The following is a 23,523-nucleotide window of genomic DNA, read 5'->3' on the forward strand; positions in this document are numbered from 1 at the left end:
TGGAATATAACCAGTTTCCAAAGCAGTTCAAAAAAGCTTAAAAACATTTGATGATGGCGGCCACCCCTATGCCGATTGACAATCCAAGCGTCTTAATAAAATTCATTTTATGCCAGTTTTGCATTTTTACCAATTGGATTAATAGAAATAAAGTAGCTTCAATTTTCTTTAAACTACCATTTTTAGTTCTGTTCAAATTAAATGCGATTATCGTAGGCACCGATGTTTTCTTTTATTGATATAGCACAATACATCGATGCATCCCATCTGACAAGCAGCGATGTATTTGTGAGATGGAAATCTCTAGGACGTTCTGGCGTATGTGCGATAAATAAGAAAATATTCGATATATTTGAAAACATCAATAACCAACACAGTCGGTTTAGTACAAAACAGTGTGACATATAATTGTTGCTCACGAAATGTTTTTTGCGAGCTCAAGCAGTTAAATTTTTTCCAAGCAGAAATAATTTAAGGTACGTTTATATGGAAGTTGTGAAAGATTCTTACAAAATATATAAAGTTTGCTTAACAGTTGGAATTTTATTTGTTTTATTCAGTATTTAAAATTGTTTATACTCTGTATATTATTTATTTATTTATTGAAATATTATGTCACTAAAGTTGTATTTTTGGTTTTCCTTTTTATTTATAGCATTATATTTTAATAATTTGTGTAACCTTTGCTCAATAGGTTGTACATTTGCCATTTTTTTTTTATTAATAATGTTTTTTAAATTACTTGTGGCATTAAAATTCTGAAAGTTGTATTTCAAATTAGGTTGTTTAGTTGTGTATTATTATTTGTGGGTAAAGTTTCTCATTAAAATTGCTCAAAAATATGTAAATGTATTTTCAAATTTGGTATTTTAATGAATTTCTCATTTTTATCTCTTTTTTAGCTATGTATATTTATTAAATAATTTTGTTAAAAATTTTGTAGTTAGTTTGGAATTTTTAATTTTGTATCCATTATTAGCTCATGAAAGATATAAATTAGTAACATGTGAATACAGTTTTAAATTATTATTGTTAAACTTTTTTGTTGTAATATTTATTAATTCATGTTTGTTTAAAATTTAAGTAAACGAAACATTGGTATATTAATTAATTTATTAATTGTGATATATACTCAACAAATTAAAGAGAACGCTGAAATAAAACAAAAACTAAAAACTGTTGTATAATTTCATTAGTAAATGGAATCAAATTGTTTAACAAATCTAATTCAATTTCAGGTACATGTTATCAACTGAAAAATCTAATTTAATTTTTAAATTGTATCCAAGGCGTTACACGGCAGTCAACCATCGATGAGTATTTAATAATGAAGAATGGAAGCTAACCGTGCCTTAAAAAAGCGCCACAAAATAAGTTTCAAGTCAAAGCCGTGATTCGTCTTTCTTAGGATTTTAACTATAATTTGGGAATTACATCTCATTATGCTCATGTACCCCCATGTTAAATTTCATTTTAATAGATCGCATGTAAAGAAAGTTATAGACGCTTTTGTAACTGCTTTAGTTTTTATTAATTTTATTAAATTAAATAAATTTAGTTTATAAAAAAATAATCTATAAAAACAATTTTTAAAAGTCATTCCTCTCTCTCTAACATAAAAGTATTAGAAAGTATTTTTAAAATTTATTAATCTATTAAAAAAATTAAAAAAGCATTTCTCTTTCTAATACAAAAGTATTAGGTTTTTTTTTGGTAATTAAAGAATTTTTTTAAACCACTGGGGGCTCCAACCTTGAAAATATTAATTATAAACATTCATCAATTGTGAGGTGCATATTAAATTTACATACTTGTGGACCTTGATGAGAGGACTGGCCGCCACTTCAGTATCCTGTGGAGTTAGGAAGCAGAATTGTCTGTTCTGATAATCATTTCCTTCATCAATCAGAATTTGTGTTATAAAACTTCTATTTATCTCATCCTGAAAGTAATATAGAAATAATGTGAGAGTTCCGATTCCATATAATGCGTATATTGGCTTACCGTGAAAACGTCATACTCATCCAAAAAGTAAAACGGATGATCCGATGTGCTCCAGAGACCCTTCAAGAGCGACACTGTAGTAAACGATCGCTCCCCACCCGACAGAGTCTTGGAGTTGGATGTTTTGTTTCCACTCGGAGGTTCTACATCTATTTGCATTGTATTGGCGCCGTGATCAATTATGACATTTGATTTAAATTCGCGCAGACTCAACGCTTGCTGTGGATTAAAAATGGAAGCAAATATTAAGCAAATAAGGATCACTTGATAGCCTATCTAGGGCTTTACCTGAAACTGGAAGTCAACCATTGAAAAAAAATGGAATCGGCATCTTTGGTAACGCTGGGCTCTTTGGTGATAGGATATGCGTAATTTTTTCGCTGCCTCTCTAGCAAGTTGTAAGTTCTCAGTTTGGGACTGAAGTTTGGTTCGTAATTGGTTCAGTTTTTGCTGAACTTTTTCGACGCTACCATTATAGTTTTCAAATTGTTTTATCTTTGCTTTATAGTGACAGATTTTGTCACGTATTTCCTGTTCAGTGTTTTCGATTTCGCAACAATCGCCCCTTTTCTGCGCCTTATCGCGTGCCTCTTTCAGGTCCCGCTCCACGTCGGCCTTCTGTTTGAGAAAATTTTCGTGCAGCTCGATGGTTTTGTTTAGTTTAACAAAATTAGCCTCATAATGTGTATCTAGACTTCGTATTTTACTCTCAATATCCAGATATTCTTTTTCAATCGATTCAATATTTTCCTGAATTGGAATAATTTTGGCACGCTCCTCAGCCTCTTGTTTTTCGGCTTGAGCCTTTTGCTCATTAATTTCGCTTAGATCTGCCAGCAGCAGTCTATGTTGTCTTTCGGTTTCTGACATTTTTGCTCTAATACTATCCATAGTTTTTTGCTTAAATTAGGCGAAAGTATATTAGGAAAGAAATATCAAACTTATTATGATACGTTGGAAAATTGCTTAAATATATAGGGTCCTCATGAGGGGTTGATGAATTGATTAATTTAATTTCAATAAATTTTACACAAAATTTTCATTTAAATATAATTTCCTTACCAAATGATCTTGCTCAGGTAACTCTTCGTATTCGTATTGCTCGATTTCCATAATTTCCTCCAAGGCTTTTATATTTTCGTTGGAAAGCTGCTCTATGACTGGTGCTTTAGCTTTGATTTCTTTCTTAAAGTTAATCGTGAGACCGTTTGTTTTTTGAAATACTATTTGTGCGTTTAGTAGACTTCTTTTCACATCTACAGTGTCCTTCTCAAGCAGCCTAATGCGATCATTTATGTCTACTTGCAAAAGTCGGGCCGATAATAGATTTAGCGAATACATGGAATAATGCGGAGCGGGTATGTATTCAAGATATAGATTGGGAACCAATACTCGCGTAAGGTTTGGAGGGACATTTTCGGAGTCTGAGGTCAGGTACTCAGCAGTTTCTTTTGATTCGGTAATTAAAACAGTTTCAATTCTACACCAGTCGATTAAAAAGTTCATCACAATGGGATCGTCACATTTGATTTCGTCAATGAGTACCGAAGTGTTTTCAATTTTCTTAACTTTATAGGGCGAGACATCGTAGACGTGATCCGAAAACGGGCTGGAAATTATTGAGGGTAGATGGCCCGTAGTGTAGACTCTCTCAAATATACTTCTCAGCTTACGACGATCTTCGTCCGAATTCACAATGAAGGAGCGCAACGAATGCGTTAATTCATGCTCAATTAAGTCGCGGTACTGTGGATTCGGCACGGATATATATTTGGCAATTGGTCCACGTGGCAAATTAATATGGTCATCGCTATTAAATTCTCGACGTATAAAATCGTGTGCCTGCATCGCCTGCTGTCCAAACACACATGTTTTATTCGATTTGTTGGTGTTCAACGAATGAATTTCAGCCCTCAGATGAACTAGTTTAAGAGAGGGAGATAATTATTGATTGTTTACTCGAATCAAATTATTAACTTACTATCTTTCTTTTCAAGTCTTCTGACTTCATTCCTGGAATGTTCAGCCTGCTCTTGTGCTTCAAAAGCTTTATTTGTGAGCTCCTCCTGTTCCTTACGTAATTGACGAATTGTTTCCTCATTCGCCTTCATACTTTTGTTTAATGCCGCCAACTTGGCCGAATGATTCTCCTTCAGGCGTTTATTTTTCGCGTAGTCCACATTATAGTTCTCTAAATGCTTCTGACAGCTGTCCAAGAGCTTTTGATCCTCCTGCAATCGACGTTCAGCATTCTTAATATTTATATTAATTTCACAGACTCTTTCGTTGATTTCCTGCACTCGTAGCTTGGCATTCTTTATTGTACGTTCTTGTTGGCCATACAATTCTAAAATTTGTGCCTTTGTTTCTTCCAATTTGCTGTGATATTTAGTTTATAACTTTATTTTATTAAACGATTAGTTGTATCGAAAACTCACCTCAATTGCTGAGAGAAGGCTTGTTGTTTACATTCCTTTTTGGAGGTGGATTCGATCAGTTCGGCTTTCTTCACTTCAATGGCTTTTATCTTGGTCAAACAGCCAGTCAATTCCTTCTCATGCTGCTTAACGGCAAGCCATGCCAATTCTAATTTGGACTGACCCAAGAGTGCCTGAAACATGCAAACGAAAGAATTGTATTTTCTAGCGGATTGAGAAACAATTGTTCTACCTTTATGGACTCTTTGTTTTGAAGCATTTTCAATTTCTCCTCCTCCTCATTAACTAGCATTTCTGTCTGCTCCTTGCGCTGTGCCATTAAAGCCATTTTCATTAAACACTTGACTTTCAACATATGCAGAGTTATAACTTACATCTTTTAGAAGTTCAATTTCAAAAGTCAGGTTTATGCGTTTCTCATAGATCTGATTCAAGCTATTGCAGCACAAATCTAGCTGTGTGCCTGTCATAATACATAATACTATTTAAATATGATTATTAATCATTCAAGTGGTTTCGTAGCTACCTTTCATCACCAACGCGTAATTCGTTGCTGGATCCAAACTTTGAAGTGGGAAAAAATAAGTTATTTATGTTCTCTAAAATGTTTTGATTTTTAAACACAACTCACTCCTTCAGGAATTGCCGTGCCGTATCCTGATTAAGCACGAATATAGGATTATCCACCTGAATGCCGAAAAACACCAAAATGCGACGTATATCATCCAGTTTTCTGGACACAATATTGCCACGCGCATCCTTCACTTGGTAATTAGAAGAGGACAAACGTATTTGACGCACAATTGTTACACGAGGGCCATAGAATTCGGGTCTATAAGGACGCAGTCCTGAATTGCAAAGCGTCACCTCAATGGTGGCACTCGTTTCTCCATTCTTTATAAGTTCTATATTTTAAAAATATTGCGGCCTCATTGTTTTACATTTTTTCAACGAGCTGAACTCACTTTGAATGCTGCTGGCACGATGCGTGGCACGAGCGGAGCTGCCCAGGCCAAGGACGAGGGCTGTGAGGACGGCACTTTTGCCACTGCCATTGCTGCCCACAAGGAAATTGATATTGGGACCAAACTCAATCAGCAAGTTCTCGTGGCACATAAAATTTTGTAGGCGCATCGATGCCACCTTACCGCAGCGTTCCGAAAGGCTATCTTTAATCTGAAAAATTGCAAATCTTTATCTATTCTTGAAGAATGTATCATTTTATTCCTTTTATGACTTACAGTATGTGGCAAGGAAGTTTCTGGAGTTGGCGACCAAGCTTTATCATGTTGTTCTGCCGGTTTTCGTCGTTTCTTCCTTTTCGGAGGCGGCGATCTAAATTCATTGCTTTCAGACGAAGTCGACGACGTCTTACGAGTTCGACGACGGCCCATTTTAGACTAAAAGGGACACAAGCCAGTAATTTTTTGCATTCGATTCACTTAAAATATTTTCTTCCGATTGTTCTCGCATGCACAATCATGAAAACACACATGCATACATATACATATGTACATATGTACATACATATGTCGTGCATGAAAAAGAATTCCAACCGTTGTCCCTAAAATTATGCTGAGCAAAATGTCGGTTTTAAATATTTTTACCTTGCGAAAACTTTTACTTACCCGCTAGGCTTCTTTTTGAAAATATTTTTCAATAAATACTTATTCAACCTATTATTTAACTTCCAGCAATCACGCTGAACAAAATGGAAAGAACAAATTTGCGAAAATGACTTATTGGCGTTATTGCTTAGCGACAGCAAAAGTGAAGTATTAGTGAGGGAAGAAACATCGATATATTATTTCAAATATCGATTTTTTTCCCGATGTTTGACCTTTTCAATGAAAAACTCGTTAACTCGTTAAAAGTTAAAAGCTATAAATTACATTTTTAAATAAAAAAACTAATTTAAAGAAAATAAAACTTTTTAAAAGCACATAAATACAGAATAAGTAATTATTAAGATAAATTAAGGTACAGAATTACAATACATTTTTCCTGCATTTTTCGCCTGGCATAAAGGCGATTTACTATTATTTTTTATTTATGTATAAACTTATCCTAGCGTTACAAGTACCAGATTACTTTTAAGTTAATACGCTAGTCATTACATAATTATAGTTTAAGCTTTAACAAATAAAAATTAGCTGCCATTATTATAATATATCGCCTCAGTATGCTTTGCCACAACAAGCGTATATAAAAAGTTGGCAGCCCCAACACTATTAGTTTTATTATTATTATTTTTGCAGCCGGCAATTGTGGAAAACCTTAACAATATGATCGGTAGATTCAGTTATTGGTATCGAGGAAATGTCTCGGAGGACGCGGATTGCGTGGCTTGTCGTCTAATTAGTGGAATTGGTCTGTTGGGCATTGGGGCCTTTCTGTTCTCACAATCGAAGCGTCCGCGTCCAATCGAGAAATATACCATGAAGGGCTTGGCTGCAGGTGCGTAAACTTTTAATGAGACCCGTCAACATGCAATTAGTCCCGCATTATGCCCACAGTTGTTGGAGCTTTAGGAGTGGCACGTCTGGCCGATGCAAATTTCCTAAAGGCTGACCTTGAGCCAAGCAGGCCGGCAAACACAAGCGAGTCGAGCAAAGGACGCTCTTAGATTCAAGAGACTTACACATTTACTCAATAAAATTATTTATGCATAGCTAAGCATCCCACGTGTATTTTCAATAAAAAAAAAAATGTAAAAAACAAAATAAAAAACAGATTTATACATGAACCCCAATTAAAATCCCACTTTTCCCAGCTTGGTGTCAGTCTTTGGGTTGGCCGTCAAATCTTGCACCGACACGATTGTCTCATTGATTTGGGTTTGAAGCTCGCGCAGACTTTGTATTTGTAGCAGGCGCAGTATGCGCATAGGATAGTCGAGAGCAGGATCATTCACAGAAACTATATCGTTGCCCTTCTCGAAAGGGAACGGAGTGCCGGTAATGGGCTTTCGATTTTTCGCAGCCGGCGACAGACGTTCGTGCACAATGCGTGCCACAGCTTCCAGTTGTAACAAATGGTTAGGATGATGAGGAACATTTAGTTTATTAGCCAGTGCGCGTACGCCAGAAATGAAGTCCTTGTCTTGAACTGCCCGAAAAAATTAAAAATTATAACGTCTTTGAAGCGCAAAATGTTATTGGCTCACCATTTATTTTGCCATCGAAAATAGCTTGAATTTTAGGCGCTGGTGTCAGCTTCTTTTTGTTATCTTGCTTCCCCCATTCCTCCGAATTAAATGCCTCATATTGTCCTGGATCGTCGAGAAACTCTAGGCGTATTGCATGACCCAGCATCCAGGTGAGTTGTTCGATTTGCGTTTCCAACGACGGCATATTTAAGTCTGCACAATATTTCTTGTAACCTTCCTCCCACACCTTCATGTCATCCAGATTGCGTAGCATTGCCCGATCTTCAATCGTATATAGACGAATCTTTTGATCTTCCAGCCAAAGCACAGTGCTTGCGAATTCTTTGCGGTCTGTGTGTGTGGGCGGGCGTGTATTTCATTAATTTTTGCAATGTTTTCTCCGGCTGTTTTCTATACTTACTGCTCAGCACCACATCATTGGGTGTTGGATGCCCCAATGCCTCCAGCTTTAATTTCAGCATGTTGCGCTTTTAATACAAGACTTAACAATTTAAAATCAGTTCTCCAACTGGAGCTGCAGCCGCTTAGAAAATTTTATGCAGCGGCAGTCACATTTGTAGCGTCGAAAAATATAGTGCTGGACAATATTTCACCCAATTAAAAAACGCAACCAGGTGGCAGCACACTGCTACATATGTATGTAGTGAATGGTAAGTGCCACATGCGCGCTTCTTCTTCAAGCACGTTCCAACGTTTAAACAATTGTGCGCATATTTATAAATGTTGTTTTTAAACAGATAACAAAAATAATAATACACAAAAATGGCACTACAAACAGCTAAACAGTCCAAAAGAGCGTCAGCACGTGAGTAATTTATTAATCGATTGTGTAAACGAGCATAATATCTTTGAAATTATTGATCAGCTGAAAGCGACAGTGGCTCTGAATCGGACTCGAACAGCGTGGGGAGCGCTACTGAAGGCAACTCCGGCTGGGCTGATTCTATAAATAAAGTTTTAAAGACAAGTGGCAGGCCTTATGTACAGAAAACTGTGCTGGCGCGGGCAAAGAAAAGCCAAGCCGTATCCTCAAAGGATGGAAGTAGCAGCAACAAAACGAAAAGTTATGGCTTTGAAATCGATGGGGCCAGTGGCGCTGAAGTGAAAGAGGAAGTTGAGGAGAAACCAGAAACGTCTGCCTTGGACGCCCAACTGACGAAAAAGCAACGCAAAAATGTGCCCCTACAGCTACGCGTGAAGCCCACTTTCCGGGATATTGAGCGCGAGCGCAGCCTGAGGAAGGTTGCCACACGTGGCGTTGTCCAATTCTTCAATGCCGTGCGCGTTCAGCAAAAGGAACTGCAACAACAGTTGGAGGAAGCCGGTCCTCTGGATAGTCGCCAGGATGCGGTGCTTAATAACATAAATAAACGCAAATTCCTGGATATATTGATGAGTGGTAAACGTGCCAAATCGGAGGCCATTGACAATGCCGTAAAGAAGGAGGAATCGGATACTGAGGAGGACAGTCAATCCGAAGACGATGCGTTTGCGTCTGGTGGCAAAAAGAAGTCCGAATGGAATGTGCTACGTGAGGACTTTATGACAAATAAAAAGATCAAACATTGGGATGAGGAATCCGAAGAAGGCAGCAATGTCGAAGACAGAGCGCAGAGTAGTGATGAAGAAGATTGATGTTGAAGACAATGAGGACGTTTGTTGCTGAGAATCTTTGATGCTGTACTTGCGAGTAACTGATGCCAAGGAATTTTTATCAAAAGGAAGATAAAAAAGCTTTCTATATGATGTTGTATGCCAATCTTTTAATTTCTTTAACTGATTGCAATTGTGTATCTTTTTATATAAACAGCATAAATCTGGATCCTCAGCATAAAAATAATTAACACAAAAGCTTATGTTTAACACTTGAAACTGTTTTTTAATTAAAAGTAGTTTCCTCATTGAATCGTTTGAACGTTTCTTTAGGAAACCATTTCTGCCTTCGATACCATATAGATGCCAACAATCAGGCCAAACAGACCAATGGCCGAACCAAATATCTCCACAATCAGAATTTTCACAAAAAGCGTAGCATTGGCCGCATCCGAGAGGGCGGCACCGGAACCAACGATGCCCACACAAATGCCACAGCTAAGGTTGACCAAACCCACTGCCAATCCGGAGCCGAAAGTCGCAAAACCGGTGAACATGTTCTTGGCCAATTGTGATCGACTGTTGATCATCCGAACCGTAATATATGTCTGCAGATTGCCGGAGAAAACGATGGCACTAATGAGTCCATATATGGCCACAGCTTCACAAAATATAATCGAGATGAGATTCTTGGTCTTGATCCGAGGAGCACGCACCCCGCCGCCCACCACACTGACGCCTGTTGTGTAGATTCCAATGGCTGCACCCACCACTGACAAGGACACAGCCAATCCCACGCCCATGCCTCCCCACATATGAGGACTGGTGCTGTAGAGGAACCAACTAAAACCCGCACGTTCGCCGGTGCCGTTTATCACTTGACCCAGAACTGCAATCAGAGCTGCGAAGCTTGCAACCCCGGTAAATATGAGCAGAAATACCAATCGAAAACGCATTTTGAAAGCGTGGTAGAAACCGGAAAAGAAAAACGTATTCAAGTTAATTTTCTGCTATACTCACTTGTTTGGAAACTCTGACGTTTTCAACGAGAATAACGAATATTGCTATGCAGGATATTTCGAAATATTTTTTAAAATAAGTATTGTCAATTATTCATAAAAGGATAGGGCTTGAGAAGAGCACTTCTAGGAGAACATATGTTTAAAAATGAATATATTCTTAGATATATACAAAAATGTGCTCTTGTCATTTAAGATAGAATTCCTTTCATTTTATATAAATTTAAAACTGTATTATTATATAAAAAAAATGTTCTCCACTAAGCAATTTTTTATGCAAACTTCAAAAACATACATATATGTATGTATACTCAAGAACCAATATGTCCTTAATGAGTATATCCTAAATATAAATATTTTAAAATATAAACATATGTACATATTTAAGGAAAAGGATATGATAGGAAAGAAACAATTTTAGTTCCGATTTTCTACTCCTATTCATAAAAATTTACATGTTAATGAATACATTTTACGAAAGGTTTAATTTAAAATACAAATATATAAGCAAAAGGATATGATAGGAAAGAAACAATTTTAGTTCCGATTTTCTACTCCTATTCATAAAAATTTACATGTTAATGAACACATTTTACGAAAGGTTTAATTTAAAATACAAATATATAAGCAAATAATCTACACCAAGTAGAAGATTGGAGCATATTTCTTGAAATACATACACATTTGGTAGAAATAAGTCACACACTCCGCTCTAGTTGCTTAACAGTGTTGCGAAGTATACCACATTTGGTGTTGGCAGAAATTCGATTTGTGAGAGCGCGCGCAATCTGCTTATTCAAATTGCTGATTTTGTGACGTTGTAGCGCATGCCTAGATATACGATTAGCTAATTCGACTGATAAACAAAGCATAAATATTTGCAATTATTATTTAACTGTAATTTCGTATATTTGTACGTATAGGAATACTTGCTATTACCATAATAATAGTTTCCTAATTGATGTCATAGTAGGGACAGTGCTGCATAGTAGTGCAAAATTTAAACTGCCAACAGTTCGATTTAGAAGATCGCGCGCAAATTGCTCATTCAAATTGCTAAAATCTGTGACGTCATAGCGCGTGCTTAGAGATAAGATTTGCTAATGCGACTGATAAACAAAGCACAGGTATTTGTATTTATTACTTTAAATATAATTTCGCATATGTATTTGTTTGTATTGGAATATTTACTATTAGCATAATAATAATAGTAATAATTGTGTGGCTGGTGTACTATTACATACTTCTGATTTAACAGTAGCATAAAATATACAGTTTTTACCTTTATTTGTAGTTAATAGTATAATACATGTTAGAAATACAAGTGCCAAAAGAACATATATATATATAGATAGGTACTTATAACAACAACTTATACAATAATCATACACACACGTCTTTCTTTCGTACTAATATTTTGAAACTTCGCTTTTCTTACAAAAGCCAAATTAATCATAAATAATATTTGCAATTTTCGCACGACGCACATTCGGGCGCCAATTGATTGTTAGTTGATGCTGATAATTGGCGGAATGTGCGCAACGAGAAAATTAAACCATTTAACACTTTTAACTTAATAAGTAACTAAAGTCCCATGTTGAAGCGTGGCTCTGGTAACTGTAACTGAACAAACAATTTGTTGTAATTTCCAAAAAATGGTGAAACACTGCTGTTGATGTGTTTCGTTTTTACTGTGGGAATGACTGAATGATTTATTTTTTATCTTCTTTTTGTTTGTTGGTTGTTTGAGGGGTCGCGTGATAACAAACGCTGAAAGCCAAAACTTGAATGTCAATTAATGAGGGATTTTGAATAAAATGTCTACTTACTGCTTTAAGTTTGTGTGGCAGCTGCAGTGCACTTTATTCCTTGTCGCCCATCTTGGACTTGGACGTCATGTAGATGCCGACGATGAGGCCGAAGAGACCGATGGCCGAACCGAAAATTTCCACAATTAAAATTTTGACGAAAAGTGCCGCATTGGCTGCATCCGACAGCGCCGCGCCAGAGCCGATAATACCGACCGCAATGCCACAGAATAAATTGACAAGGCCGACGGCAAGGCCGGCGCCAAAGATGAGGTAACCCGAGAGCCAATTTGAGTTTTGTAGCGCCTGATTATTTAGCACCACACTCATCTGGAACTGATCCAGCTGGCCGGACAGCACAATAGCCGTAATCAGGCCATAAATGGCCACAGCCTCGCAGAAAATGACCGAAATCAAGTTCTTGGTCTTAATGCGAGGCGCCTTCACGCCTCCGCCCACAATGCTTGTGCCAGTTGTGTGAATGCCCAATGCGGCGCCCACCACAGATAGGGAGACGGAGAGTCCGATGCCGAGACAGGCCCACATATAGGGACTCGTTGTGCTCAGGAACCAGCCAACGCTGACACGCTCGCCCTGCCCATTGAAAACATAGTAAAGAATGAGTACGACGGCTACGCTGACAAAGAGCGTGAGAAATGTGTTCGTAACGACAGTGCGTATTTGGGCCGCCATCTTGCACGAGTTAATTTATCTGTGTGCTGCATTTAGAGTGTGTAATTAATAGCGTTTTCATAATATCAAATTAATTATTGGCACTTACCAGTTTGCTGGCGTAATTGTATTTTTCTCGGCTGACAGGTGACTGCTTCGTGCGAAAAAAATAGTACCACAATCACATGACGTACATTTTCTCTATCACATGCAATCGAGTGTATCGATTGTGGACGTCAATGTGCCAGTGCTGCCAGACAGCTGCACAGCCAAAAGGTGGCAATAGTCAAATTAACATTGATGGTATGCATGTTAAACAATAGGTGGCGGAGTACAACACGGAAATATGTGAAAAGGATTAAGTTAATAGTGTTGATTCACACTTTTACAGACACGTGCAATATAAATAAAAAAGTGCAGCATGCCTTTACTGAAAGCAGAAATTTGTTTGAAATGCATTCTTAAAAACTGGTTATTTTGTTAATCCGTTGCTTGTGTTAATTAAGTAATTTTTAATTTCAAATAGTTCACAGCAATAAAAAATAGGTAGAAAATTTTCAAAATTTCAAAATTTTTCAATGAATAGATAAAAAGCTATAGAAAAACCAGCGTGAACTATTTTCCCAAATTTACATTTATTTCAAAAAATATATAAAAAGAGGTTTTAACGGTTATTTATAAATCCAAAAAGAGTAAATTTTTCTTATTAATGAAAACCAAATTAAAAGAAAATTCAAAAATAAAATGATGGTAGTTTTAAATGTATAATTAAAAAATAATTAAAAATAAAACATAAAATAAAAAACAAATTATCCAAAATAGCAATAAAATCAATAAAAATTAATAAATAACATAAATAAAATAAATATTAGCATGTAAAAATAATAAAAATTAATTAATTAATAAGTTAGTTGGTCATTTATTGAAACCCTTATTTATTAAAAGCAATAATGTAGCACATACGTTTATATCGAATATTCAAATACATTTTTTTGAAAACAGTCGAGTCAAAGAACAGTAAAAAAATGGACTCCTGCCAGCATTACTTATACGCGTTCGTATATATTTCTTGTTGAACTTTTCGACACAAAAGTGGAAAAACCATTGTGTTGGTGTGCAAAGGATACGAAAATGGTGCAGCATTTTAGCATTCCAGTTCATTGAATTGAGTTGAGTTGAGTTGAGCCCAAGAAGCAGGTCCGTGCAGGTCCGTGCGCGATCTTCGGCCACGTGCCGTGGCGCTTGTGTTGTTTTTCGTGGCCAGAACGCAATCTAGAGTCACATCATCATTAAATATTTACACTACATTATAATTTTCCTTTCCTTTTCTTTGCTGCTGCTGCTGCAGCGAAAAGTAAAATCGGCGCGTGTTTTGTCCTTTCTCACGTTTACACACACACACACACACACACGCGCGCATAAAGGACACGGCAAGACGACAAGTGTCATTGTTGTTGTTGTTGTGGTCGTGTAGACATGGAAGCCAACCGTAACATTCAATTAAATGTAATGTGCTCCTGTCTTTGTCCTTTCAAATGAGCAACGGCCAAGGAAGAAGAGAAGAATAACAACAGCGGCAAAAACACCAACACCAACAACAACAACAATGGCAGCAACACGCACGTGCTGCATCCGCATTTCAGCCTTCAGCCTGATGATAAATTTTAACTTTTCACTTCAACAAAAAGAATAGCGGACCCCAATAAAAAGGCCCCACATACCCTTACCACTACTTATATACAAATCCAGCAACAAAAAAGAAATATATATCTAAAGAGAAGAAAAACAGCGAGTCGGACAATAGGTAGAAATTTTAGACTTGGGCATACTCTTAGAGAAAAATTAATGATAATATTAACAATATTATTTTTATTCTAAATAATTGTAATTATTGGTATTATTTTTAAGGATTTTAGACTTGGGTATACTCTTAGGGAAAAATTAATGTTAATATGAACAATATTATTATTATTATTATTGTTGTAAATAATTGTAATTATTAGTATTATTTTTAATTATGAAACATTTTATTAAGCTATAATTTTAAAAAAAGTAAAATCCTAAACATGTTTGGTAAATAATTTCATACTCAGTAGTAAACAATTGATCATCAATATTTGGCTTTTCCTTAGGACAGATCTTAAATAAAGAATAAAAACTTATAAAAAAAAATATTTGGCTTTCAATGTCTCGAAGATTTTAAGAAAAGACAGAAATCCCAAAAATTAATTAGATTTAATCACCTTTTAATGCCTTGTATGAGACGCAGGGAGGAGGGCTGTATGTTTATTCAAATTATTTCTAATATTCCGAGTTGTACATTTCCTTGGGATGAGTCTGAAAAAAGTTTTTAGCGAATGCTTGAAATATGGAGAAATTTGTTGTGGAAAATCCCTGAACATGAAAAATCTGTGTTGCATATGATTTAAGCAATGTATAGCCTTTATTTCCTTCAGTGAGTTGAATAGCACAAGGGAAATCCATTAAACTGCGTTTTTTATCGTCGACTAACTTTTGAAGTTGCTTTGTTTTTCTGATGCTGTCGTTGTTGTTGTTGTTCTATTGCCTAGACCTTGTCAAAGTACTCGGAACTTAAAACTAAAAGTCAATTCCATTCAAGTGATTTCTAGCATGAAACTAAATTTAAAGAGCGCTCGTAAGTAGGAAACACTTTGTTTAATAAAAAAAAAAAACATACAGACTACACTTAAAGAAAGAATAGCACTTGTTCTCGATTCCAGATTCGATCAAACATAACCAAAAAATCAATCAGATTTTCACAGAAAACTGAACTTTAATTAACATTTTAAGCTAAAAACTTAAACGTAATACTTAAATTTTATAACTTACGCTTATAATTTAAATCTTAAACTTTGAACTTAAACTTAAATCTTAAAACTTAAACTTTAAATCTTAAACTTAAGCTAAATAATTAATCCTAAAACTTAAAACTTAAACTTACAACTTAATCTTAAAACTTAAACCTAAAACTTAAACTTAGAACTTAATCTTAAAACTTAAACTTAAACTTAAAACTTTAACTTACAACTCAAACTTAAAACTTGAAACTTAAACTTAAAACTTAAACTTAACCTTAAAACTTAATCTTAAAACATAATCTTAAAACTTAAACCTAAAACTTAAACTTAGAACTTAATCTTAAAACTTAAACTTAAACTTAAAACTTTAACTTACAACTCAAACTTAAAACTTGAAACTTAAACTTAAAACTTAAACTTAACCTTAAAACTTAATCTTAAAACATAATCTTAAAACTTAAACCTAAAACTTAAACTTAGAACTTAATCTTAAAACTCAAAATGAAACTTAAGCTTAAAACTTAATACTTAAACTTAAAACTTTAACTAAAATCTTAAACGTAAAACTTAAAACTAAAACTTAAACTTAAAACTTAAACTTGAAACTTAAAACTTAAAACATAAACTTAACCTTGAAACTTAAACTTAAAAAATAAACTTACAACTTAAATCTTAAACGTAAAACTTAAAACTAAAACTTACAAATTAAAACTTAAACTTAAACTTAAAACTTAATACTTAGACCTAAACTTAAACTTTAAAATTTTAACTTTAACTCAAATTTTTAATTTAAACATAAAGCTTAAATCTAAAACTTGAAAATCCAAAATAAAACTTCAACTTAAGCTTAAAACTTGAACTTAAGCCTTAAACTTTAAACTTATTGCGGCTGGTAGAAGTTTCGCAATATTGTACTTCCTTGTAAATAGCACTAGCTCCGATTTGGTGGGGATTACTTTTAAATCTAAAAACTCTAGCAAGGATTACTCTTTGTGGTCAAGGGAAGATTCTGCAGCAAAGGTAATGCTACAAAGGGGAATTGTTCAACAAAAACTAATGGTAACATTTTTTCATTCGAATTAACAGCAGATTAGGTGTACAATTTTTCTCAGTGTAGGCATGCTGACTGCATCTTTTGTTAACAAACGACTGCCACTTGAGGCGAAAGTCAAAGCCAAAAACTGTTGCCTGCTTAGGTTGTGCCATAGACCGGAAGTTGCTGGCATATAGAAGAATCCTGCCGTTATAATGTTGCATACAAGTAGCCTTTACAGGACTTACAATGCACTTCGCCCACACACTCACACACACACACGCACACCTGAAAGGGCCACAACAATGCAAAGAGCATGGCAACGGGAGAGACCAACAAAAGCCATTGCCAATGCACATTGGAACAAAAGTGTTGAACAAATCAGAATGCAATCAAAGGTGTAATAGTGCTGGAAATACTAAGTGTTGGAAAATAATAAAAGTGTGTCAGGCAGAGGTGTATTCCAAGATTATCAACTAGAATGTTGGAGATTGTTGCATGGTTCTTAAATATTATAATTAGATCTTTTGTTTCTTTATTTTTTTTTTACTTCCAAATAATCAATAGAAGAATTGAGAAATTGAAAAACCTTTTAGCAAGCAAGGCTCCAAGGTGCGTTGCACTTAAAGACCAAAGCAAATATGAAAATAGGTACAAAAGAAGCCCGAGTCGGTTGACTATTTAAGATAAGGTCTTGTAAAATGCATTTGTTGCTTTGTTGCTCAGCTCAGTGGCGGTATATAAGCACTCAAGTGGGCGTGGCACTTAAGCGCAGACAGACAGTCAAATAGAAAGGTAAACATGGAGGAGCACAAAGGCCAGCTGAGGTCCGAAAAGGGACGCAGAGTAGGGTCGGGGTCGGGGTTGGGGCAAGCTGTTGAAAATTTATTTCCTGTTACGTTTCGCATTTAGGCCGATTTAGAGCTGATGGTGGGGGCGGGGCCGTCAGATCAAACGGCAAGGATTCCGCTCCCCTCTCGGCTTAGCAACATGATAAGGCATTGCAGGTTAAGTACGTCAACGGCTGAGCATTTTACCTTTGCCTGCTTTTAGGCGCCCGCAACTACTTCCTTCTGCTTTGCCTCTTCGACAGCCTCTCCTTATAGAAGTATTGTTGATACGTTTGAACTCGGATTTGGCTCCATGAACACCAAAGCAGCAGCGGCATGAATTTGTTTTCCTCTCTTTTGTGTGTGTGTGTGAGGCGGATTTGGCTTAAGCTGTTGTTGTTTTTGTTGCGGGACCCAAAAGGTCAATGCAGGTTATAAAATAAAATTAAATGGCTTGGCATTTTTATTGCTTTAACTGACCGCGTCATTTCCATTTCCATTTGATTTTTATTTTGTTAAGTGCCTTGCTGGCATTCATTCAATGTAATATGGCAACGTGTATGTGTGTGTGTGTGTGTCGTTGTAAGTTATGCAAATTAAATGGCATTTAAATAAAACTTCACTGAACGTTTGCAAGCGTTGATTTTTTTTCTACTTTTTTTCGCACAGAAATGTGTGAAATGTGGCCAACTAATGAAATGCAATTAATAAGCTACACTTTAATAGCATGTGTGTGTGTGTGTGAGTGTGAGTGACAGGGGTAGAGATGGAGAGAGAGAGAGAGAGAGAAAGAGAGAGAGATGTGAGAGCGAGCTGCTGAAAAGTAGGCAACAAACAATTTATAACTGTTTTTTTTTTTTTTTTGATAAAACTTTAATTTTACTGCTATTATTTACAGCAACTTAAATTAAACTTATAGAAATATACAAATACAGCTTAAACTAGGAGTTTAGTCTTATTTAATTATTTATTTCATTTAATTATTAATTATTTATTCTTATATTAAATAAATCTATTAGGGAATTATATCTGTGGAAAAACTACAAATAAAACGAAATAAAATGTAAAATAATTTCATTAATAAAAATATAATCAAAATAGTTCATCACCATGTGCTTAAATAGTTTATTTATTTAAAATTCGTTTAAGTTCCTCAGTGCCTATTTGGAAATCTATAAACTAATAAAATTATTAAATAATAATTCAGATTAAAATAAATAAAAACTAAATTGTGTCCAAGAATAGTTTATTAAATAAATTATTGGAAAATCCTTTTAAGAATATTTTATTTAATAAACTAATCTTGGACACAATTTAGATTTTATTTATTTTAATCTGAATTATTATTTAATAATTTTTTTAGTTTCGTTAATCAAAATATTTAATAATAATCACCATGTGCTTAAATAGTTTACTTATATCAAATTCGTTTAAGTTCCTCAATGCCTATTTGGAAATCTATTAATTAAATTATAACAAAATTGTTCAGACTAAAATAAATAAAATCCAAATTGTGTCCAAGAATAGTTAATTAAATAAAATATTGGAAAATCTAGCTAGGTTTTTAAGAATATGAATAAATATTTAAAATGAAATTCAAATAAAACGAAGAAATATTATTGAAGTGAAATAATTATTAAAATATTCTAACAAACGCCAAAATTTAAAACACAGAAATGTTTTTAATTAAATAATAAATGGAATAAATGAATGCAATATTTTCATTCTATTTGCAAATTTTCTTCAATAAGGGATTACAATATTTTTGAGCAGACTTCTTCTTCTTGTTGTTGTGTTACTCCACGAATTGAATGCGGGAGTGTCGATTCTATAATTCTATATTCTATACGCTTAAAATCTGTTTATACTGAAAAAAGGTGTGTTAAGTGTTCTGATCTTCTTCTAATTTATGTTTCACTGAAAAATAAACAATAATCATAAATGATTTAATACTAATATTAGAGCTTTTAAGCGCACAAAGTTTTTTATACAACCTTTCTTTTTTTTTAGATTGCGTTTGACTGATTTTTTTTAAGTGTTTTTTTATTTTTATTTTTGCCACGAGCATTTGTGTTCAGCCATCCAGCTCTCTGTTTCTAATTCCTAATCCATGCACAACCCATCGAGGCTATTTTGAAAATATGAATAAAATAAAGTGATATGGATTTTATTTTATTTTTGGTCGCATTTTCGGGCCTCAACTGCAAAAGTTAGCTAGCATTCATGTGTAATTCATGGAAGTAAAACAATTTCCACATTTCTCACACGCTTATCGCACAGGTTCCGTCCACTCAGACAATTCCGTTCGTTTCATTTGAATTTTCCACTTTTTTCCGTTGAATATTTTTTATTTTATTTCTGACCTGCTTTGCGAAATTAAGTCAAGCGCCGGCAAAGCTGTCAACCGCATGGCATAAAGAAGCAATCCGAGAAGGGCTCAGACACGGAGGCAGCCACAAAGCGCACGAAATTGCACATGACGTGTAGGTAAATATATATACGAGTTTATATGTATATAAAGGAGGATACGTATGTTCCTCGAGGCGGTTCTAGGTAGACTGCATACCCATTGTATGTTTGCCCGATGTGTATATACTTGTATTCTATTCGTTTGTTTGTGTGGCTGACGAGTTAATGTAGTTTACTTATGTTAAAATATTTGCTTTTTAGTCGAACTGCCACTGAAATTTTTTTCCCGACAGTATGAGGTCGAAAAATGCAACTCTTAAGAAGGTACATTTATTTAAAATAAATACATTTTTGTATAGTTGGGACAGTTAATGCTTCAGTCGTTCGTTTACCGATCAAAGCCTAAGGCAAATTGCTGTCGTTTAAATACAGTTAAGCCCACAAAAGGGGGAAAGCTTACAAAATTACAGATTAATGAAAATATAACAAATTTTGGCTTACAATTGGAAAGCAATTATCAGAATCAGACAACTGGGTTCTAAAATTGGTCGACATATTGCTGAATTTTAACATAAAACCCATAAAAGAGGGAAAATTACCAAGCCCTGATACCTGAAATTGGAAAACAATCTTACCCATAAAAGGGAGAACAAATTATGGTTGACGAAATCTGAAAGTGAGGCACATTTTTGGCCCACAGCTGAACTCAAGATTCTAATGGATATAGGATTGGTGGAATTGAAATACAATTTTTACACAATTGCTTAAAAACAATTTGACCCAAAAGAGGGGAAATTTTTTTTAATCATAGATGTTTGAAAAACTTACTATTTAGAGAATGGTGGAATTTGGATAAAATTGATCGCTCAAGTCAAAAATACAGTAAAATTGAAACACAATTTGACCCACAAAAGGGGAAAAAACTATTTTGACTAGTGGGGACAATTTTTTTAAAACATAGATGATCAGAAAACAAACTAATGAGAGATTGGTGGAATTTGGACAAAATTTGACGCAAAAGTCAAAAAGATTGTGAAATTGAAACACAATTTGGCCCACAAAAGGGGAAAAATGACTTAAAACCAAGTTTAGCACAATTCGCTCCACAAAAAGGAGAAAAAAGATTGAAGACTGATGGCAAAAGATTAAAAATAGTGTTTAGAATAGTAGTACTTTGAAAATGATTTGAAGAGCATGCTGATAGTGTAGCCTCCTGAAAATAACTTTCGGCATTCATTTGATATTTAACGAGCTTTGATATAAATCTGCAAGAAACTTCGCTTTTTGTGTGAGGTCTGAACAAATTTGAAAATAATTGAGATGTATTACAGACATACAAAACGACATTTGAGACAAATATAAAAGCAATAAGAACTTTACATACTATATTTACAGTTCTTTTCGTCAGTTCAATTAAAATAAATGTATCTATTTTAAAATATTAACCGACTCTAGAGTGAAAATGTTCACTGTAGGAATATATTGCGCGCATAAGTGCATACGCATGCCAACTCGTATACGAGTATATTACAGGCCGTTGTATTTGTTGCTGCACACGGCAGTCAATTTTTGCATAGGACAACTGGTAACCGGTAGCTGGCAGCTGGCAACTGGCAGGACACTGGGCCCGGCTTGGGTGCCGAAAGGGACATCGTTAGCTGTTGCAATTACGCGCGTGTTCGAAATGCAAAACAATTTCCGTTGCGTTCAAGATGCAAATCGATGTGAAGAGGCCAAAAGGATGAGAGGGGGGGGGGGGGAGGGGGAAGGACTTCGAGTATTGCTCTGACATATCTGCCTGCCTGTCTGCTTGTTAGTGTCGAAAATAGCGCTCGCGGTCATAAGATTCTAAGTAACTGCCAGAAGATGCTTACGGCGCCTGCTTTTCCACAGAATTAAGATAATTACACAAAGTAAACGCTCCACGAGCTTACACACATACACACATACATAGATGGAGTATTATATTTAGGAGTATACAGTTATATTCGTACCTATAGCCGCAAATGGCCGTCATCATTCTTCTACCTTTTGCAGGCATTCCCAAAGTTATGAGTAAGGCCAGAATGTCATAGCGCAGTTGAGGAGAGATAAAAAGGACACGGTAGCTAATGACACGCTCAGCGCACACAGAGTCGGCCAAGAAGAAAACACATTATAATAAATAGTAGCATCGCAGCATCGAAGTGTGAATACCCTAACAAAAGTATTATGGCAGCTAGATGGAACTTTACATAATTATACATATATCTATATTATTTTTATATTTTACGTTGACAAAGTTTTCTTTCATTGAATGGAATGCTTAATCGATCTGACTCCGACTTTCTATTATTGTTATCTTATTCTTATAGGCTATGTTGACAAACTTTTCTTTCCTTTACCAACATTATTGTCACATTAATCCTAATCGTTTCTGTGGCAGCTAGATTAAATGCTTAACCGATCTGACTGCAACTTTATATTATGGTGGCGTATGTTAAGACACTTTCCATTATCTCATTGAGTATCAATATCTTTTTAAATAAAGAAGTTTCTTCTACAAAAAATACTTATAAAGATGATATATGACAAGACAGACAAAACCTTGGCATTATTAGAGCGCATGTCAACATTTTTCTGGTTTGTGATTTAGTACCAGAAACTTTCCTTTTCAAACAATTTTTTCAAACCCAATTCATGTCTATGCATAGCTATGGTAGCTATATGATGTATTTAACCGATATTTCGGAATATATTATTTGAATTTAATATCTTTTAAGACTAACTCACACAAAGACTTTTTCTTATACGAATCGTTCCAATGGCAGTTATTCAATAGATTCATATTCATAGATTTCAATTAAATGTGAGTATTTAATAAAATGACCAAATATTCAATATTATGTTAATAGATAAAAAAAAAGAATTTATCAGAATAACGATTGAAAGTTCCTATGGCAGCTATATAATATAGATCACAGATTTCAATTATACACGGGGATATATAGCCACATTCAATGAACAAACCAAATATTCAATATTATGTTAACAGATAAAAAAAGAATTTATTAGAAAAACGATTGAAAGTTCCTATGATATAATCAGAGTATAATATTAGCTATATAATATTATTATATTAGACTTATCGTTTTGCAGAGTTAGCTTTAAAAACAAAAGAGTTACTGCAAAATCGGAAGATAGGTGCTACTGCAGCTTTAGCATATAGTAATCCGATTTAATTTATTATCGCGTATATATACCAAGTATTACTTTTGGCTGAGATACCATTAAAAACAAGAAGTTATTGTTAAGTTAAGTTATTGCAAAATCGAACGATTGTTCCTATGGCGGCTATAAGATACTTGTATAGTAGTCTGATTTCATTAAAATTAAAGAAGATTTTCGAACATTAAATAGAGCTGTCGAATATTGAATCTGGAGGAAACAACTGTAAGAGTAAAGAAGTTTGAGAGTTCTTATGGCAGCTATATGTATATATGTAGCATAGAAGTTCGATTTAATTCAGATTTAAGTGTATGTTGAAATATCTCATAACAACTATAACGTATCCTACGAATAGTTGATAGCGATAGCTTAGAAAACATGAAAGTTATGGTAAAATCGACCGATAATTCCCATGGCTGTTCAAATCTGCTCGCTCTAAGAAGTGATCTGCTTGCAGAAATAAGAAGCCTATATAAAGAAATTATAGAAGCAGACAGAAAAAAAGAAACAAGACAATAATAT

At 34.7% G+C, this 23,523-nt stretch overlaps 5 protein-coding genes and 1 pseudogene across 7 annotated transcripts; 2 read left to right on the forward strand and 4 right to left on the reverse strand.

Annotated features, from left to right (window-relative positions):
- Window positions 1-1,632: 1,632 nt before the first annotated feature.
- LOC115623996 (structural maintenance of chromosomes protein 6-like) lies at window positions 1,633-6,126 on the reverse strand. 2 transcript variants are annotated; one of them, XM_030518565.1, is made up of 14 exons: window positions 6,071-6,126; window positions 5,684-6,017; window positions 5,408-5,618; window positions 5,074-5,347; window positions 4,969-5,006; window positions 4,817-4,905; window positions 4,675-4,752; window positions 4,443-4,615; window positions 3,986-4,383; window positions 3,067-3,926; window positions 2,293-2,904; window positions 2,005-2,223; window positions 1,812-1,942; window positions 1,633-1,752 (listed from the first exon to the last, which is right to left on the reverse strand). In XM_030518565.1, exons 2-14 carry the CDS (start codon window positions 5,834-5,836, stop codon window positions 1,731-1,733), a joined length of 3,258 nt encoding a protein of 1,085 aa, XP_030374425.1. In that variant the 5' UTR covers window positions 5,837-6,017; window positions 6,071-6,126; the 3' UTR covers window positions 1,633-1,730. The 2 variants fall into 2 exon arrangements, with proteins under 2 accessions (XP_030374425.1, XP_030374427.1); XM_030518567.1 differs by lacking the exons at window positions 4,675-4,752; window positions 4,817-4,905; window positions 4,969-5,006; ... (2 more) ...; window positions 5,684-6,017; window positions 6,071-6,126 and having other exon boundaries at window positions 1,744-1,942; window positions 3,986-4,235; window positions 4,443-4,538.
- Window positions 6,127-6,679: 553 nt separating this feature from the next.
- Window positions 6,680-7,188, forward strand: LOC115624023. The gene is made up of 2 exons (XM_030518599.1): window positions 6,680-6,899; window positions 6,959-7,188. Exons 1-2 carry the CDS (start codon window positions 6,728-6,730, stop codon window positions 7,066-7,068), a joined length of 282 nt encoding a protein of 93 aa, XP_030374459.1. The 5' UTR covers window positions 6,680-6,727; the 3' UTR covers window positions 7,069-7,188.
- On the reverse strand, window positions 7,112-8,129 carry LOC115624021 (RNA transcription, translation and transport factor protein). The gene is made up of 3 exons (XM_030518597.1): window positions 8,012-8,129; window positions 7,609-7,941; window positions 7,112-7,550 (listed from the first exon to the last, which is right to left on the reverse strand). The coding sequence occupies exons 1-3, from the start codon at window positions 8,070-8,072 to the stop codon at window positions 7,195-7,197; spliced, it is 750 nt and encodes a 249-aa protein (XP_030374457.1). The 5' UTR covers window positions 8,073-8,129; the 3' UTR covers window positions 7,112-7,194.
- Window positions 8,130-8,291: 162 nt separating this feature from the next.
- Window positions 8,292-9,479, forward strand: LOC115623720 (RRP15-like protein). The gene is made up of 2 exons (XM_030518203.1): window positions 8,292-8,416; window positions 8,477-9,479. The coding sequence occupies exons 1-2, from the start codon at window positions 8,374-8,376 to the stop codon at window positions 9,244-9,246; spliced, it is 813 nt and encodes a 270-aa protein (XP_030374063.1). The 5' UTR covers window positions 8,292-8,373; the 3' UTR covers window positions 9,247-9,479.
- Window positions 9,480-9,533: 54 nt separating this feature from the next.
- LOC115623721 lies at window positions 9,534-10,198 on the reverse strand (annotated as a pseudogene).
- Window positions 10,199-11,454: 1,256 nt separating this feature from the next.
- On the reverse strand, window positions 11,455-12,947 carry LOC115623627 (V-type proton ATPase 21 kDa proteolipid subunit-like). 2 transcript variants are annotated; one of them, XM_030518068.1, is made up of 3 exons: window positions 12,813-12,947; window positions 12,053-12,750; window positions 11,455-12,006 (listed from the first exon to the last, which is right to left on the reverse strand). In XM_030518068.1, the coding sequence occupies exon 2, from the start codon at window positions 12,722-12,724 to the stop codon at window positions 12,086-12,088; it is 639 nt and encodes a 212-aa protein (XP_030373928.1). In that variant the 5' UTR covers window positions 12,725-12,750; window positions 12,813-12,947; the 3' UTR covers window positions 11,455-12,006; window positions 12,053-12,085. The 2 variants fall into 2 exon arrangements, with proteins under 2 accessions (XP_030373928.1, XP_030373927.1); XM_030518067.1 differs by having other exon boundaries at window positions 11,494-11,993.
- Between the last annotated feature and the right edge of the window lie 10,576 nt (window positions 12,948-23,523).

Source organism: Scaptodrosophila lebanonensis, unplaced genomic scaffold, assembly GCF_003285725.1.
Source record: "Scaptodrosophila lebanonensis strain 11010-0011.00,11010-0021.00 unplaced genomic scaffold, SlebRS2 tig00000053-arrow-pilon, whole genome shotgun sequence".
Lineage (NCBI taxonomy): Eukaryota > Metazoa > Arthropoda > Insecta > Diptera > Drosophilidae > Scaptodrosophila > Scaptodrosophila lebanonensis.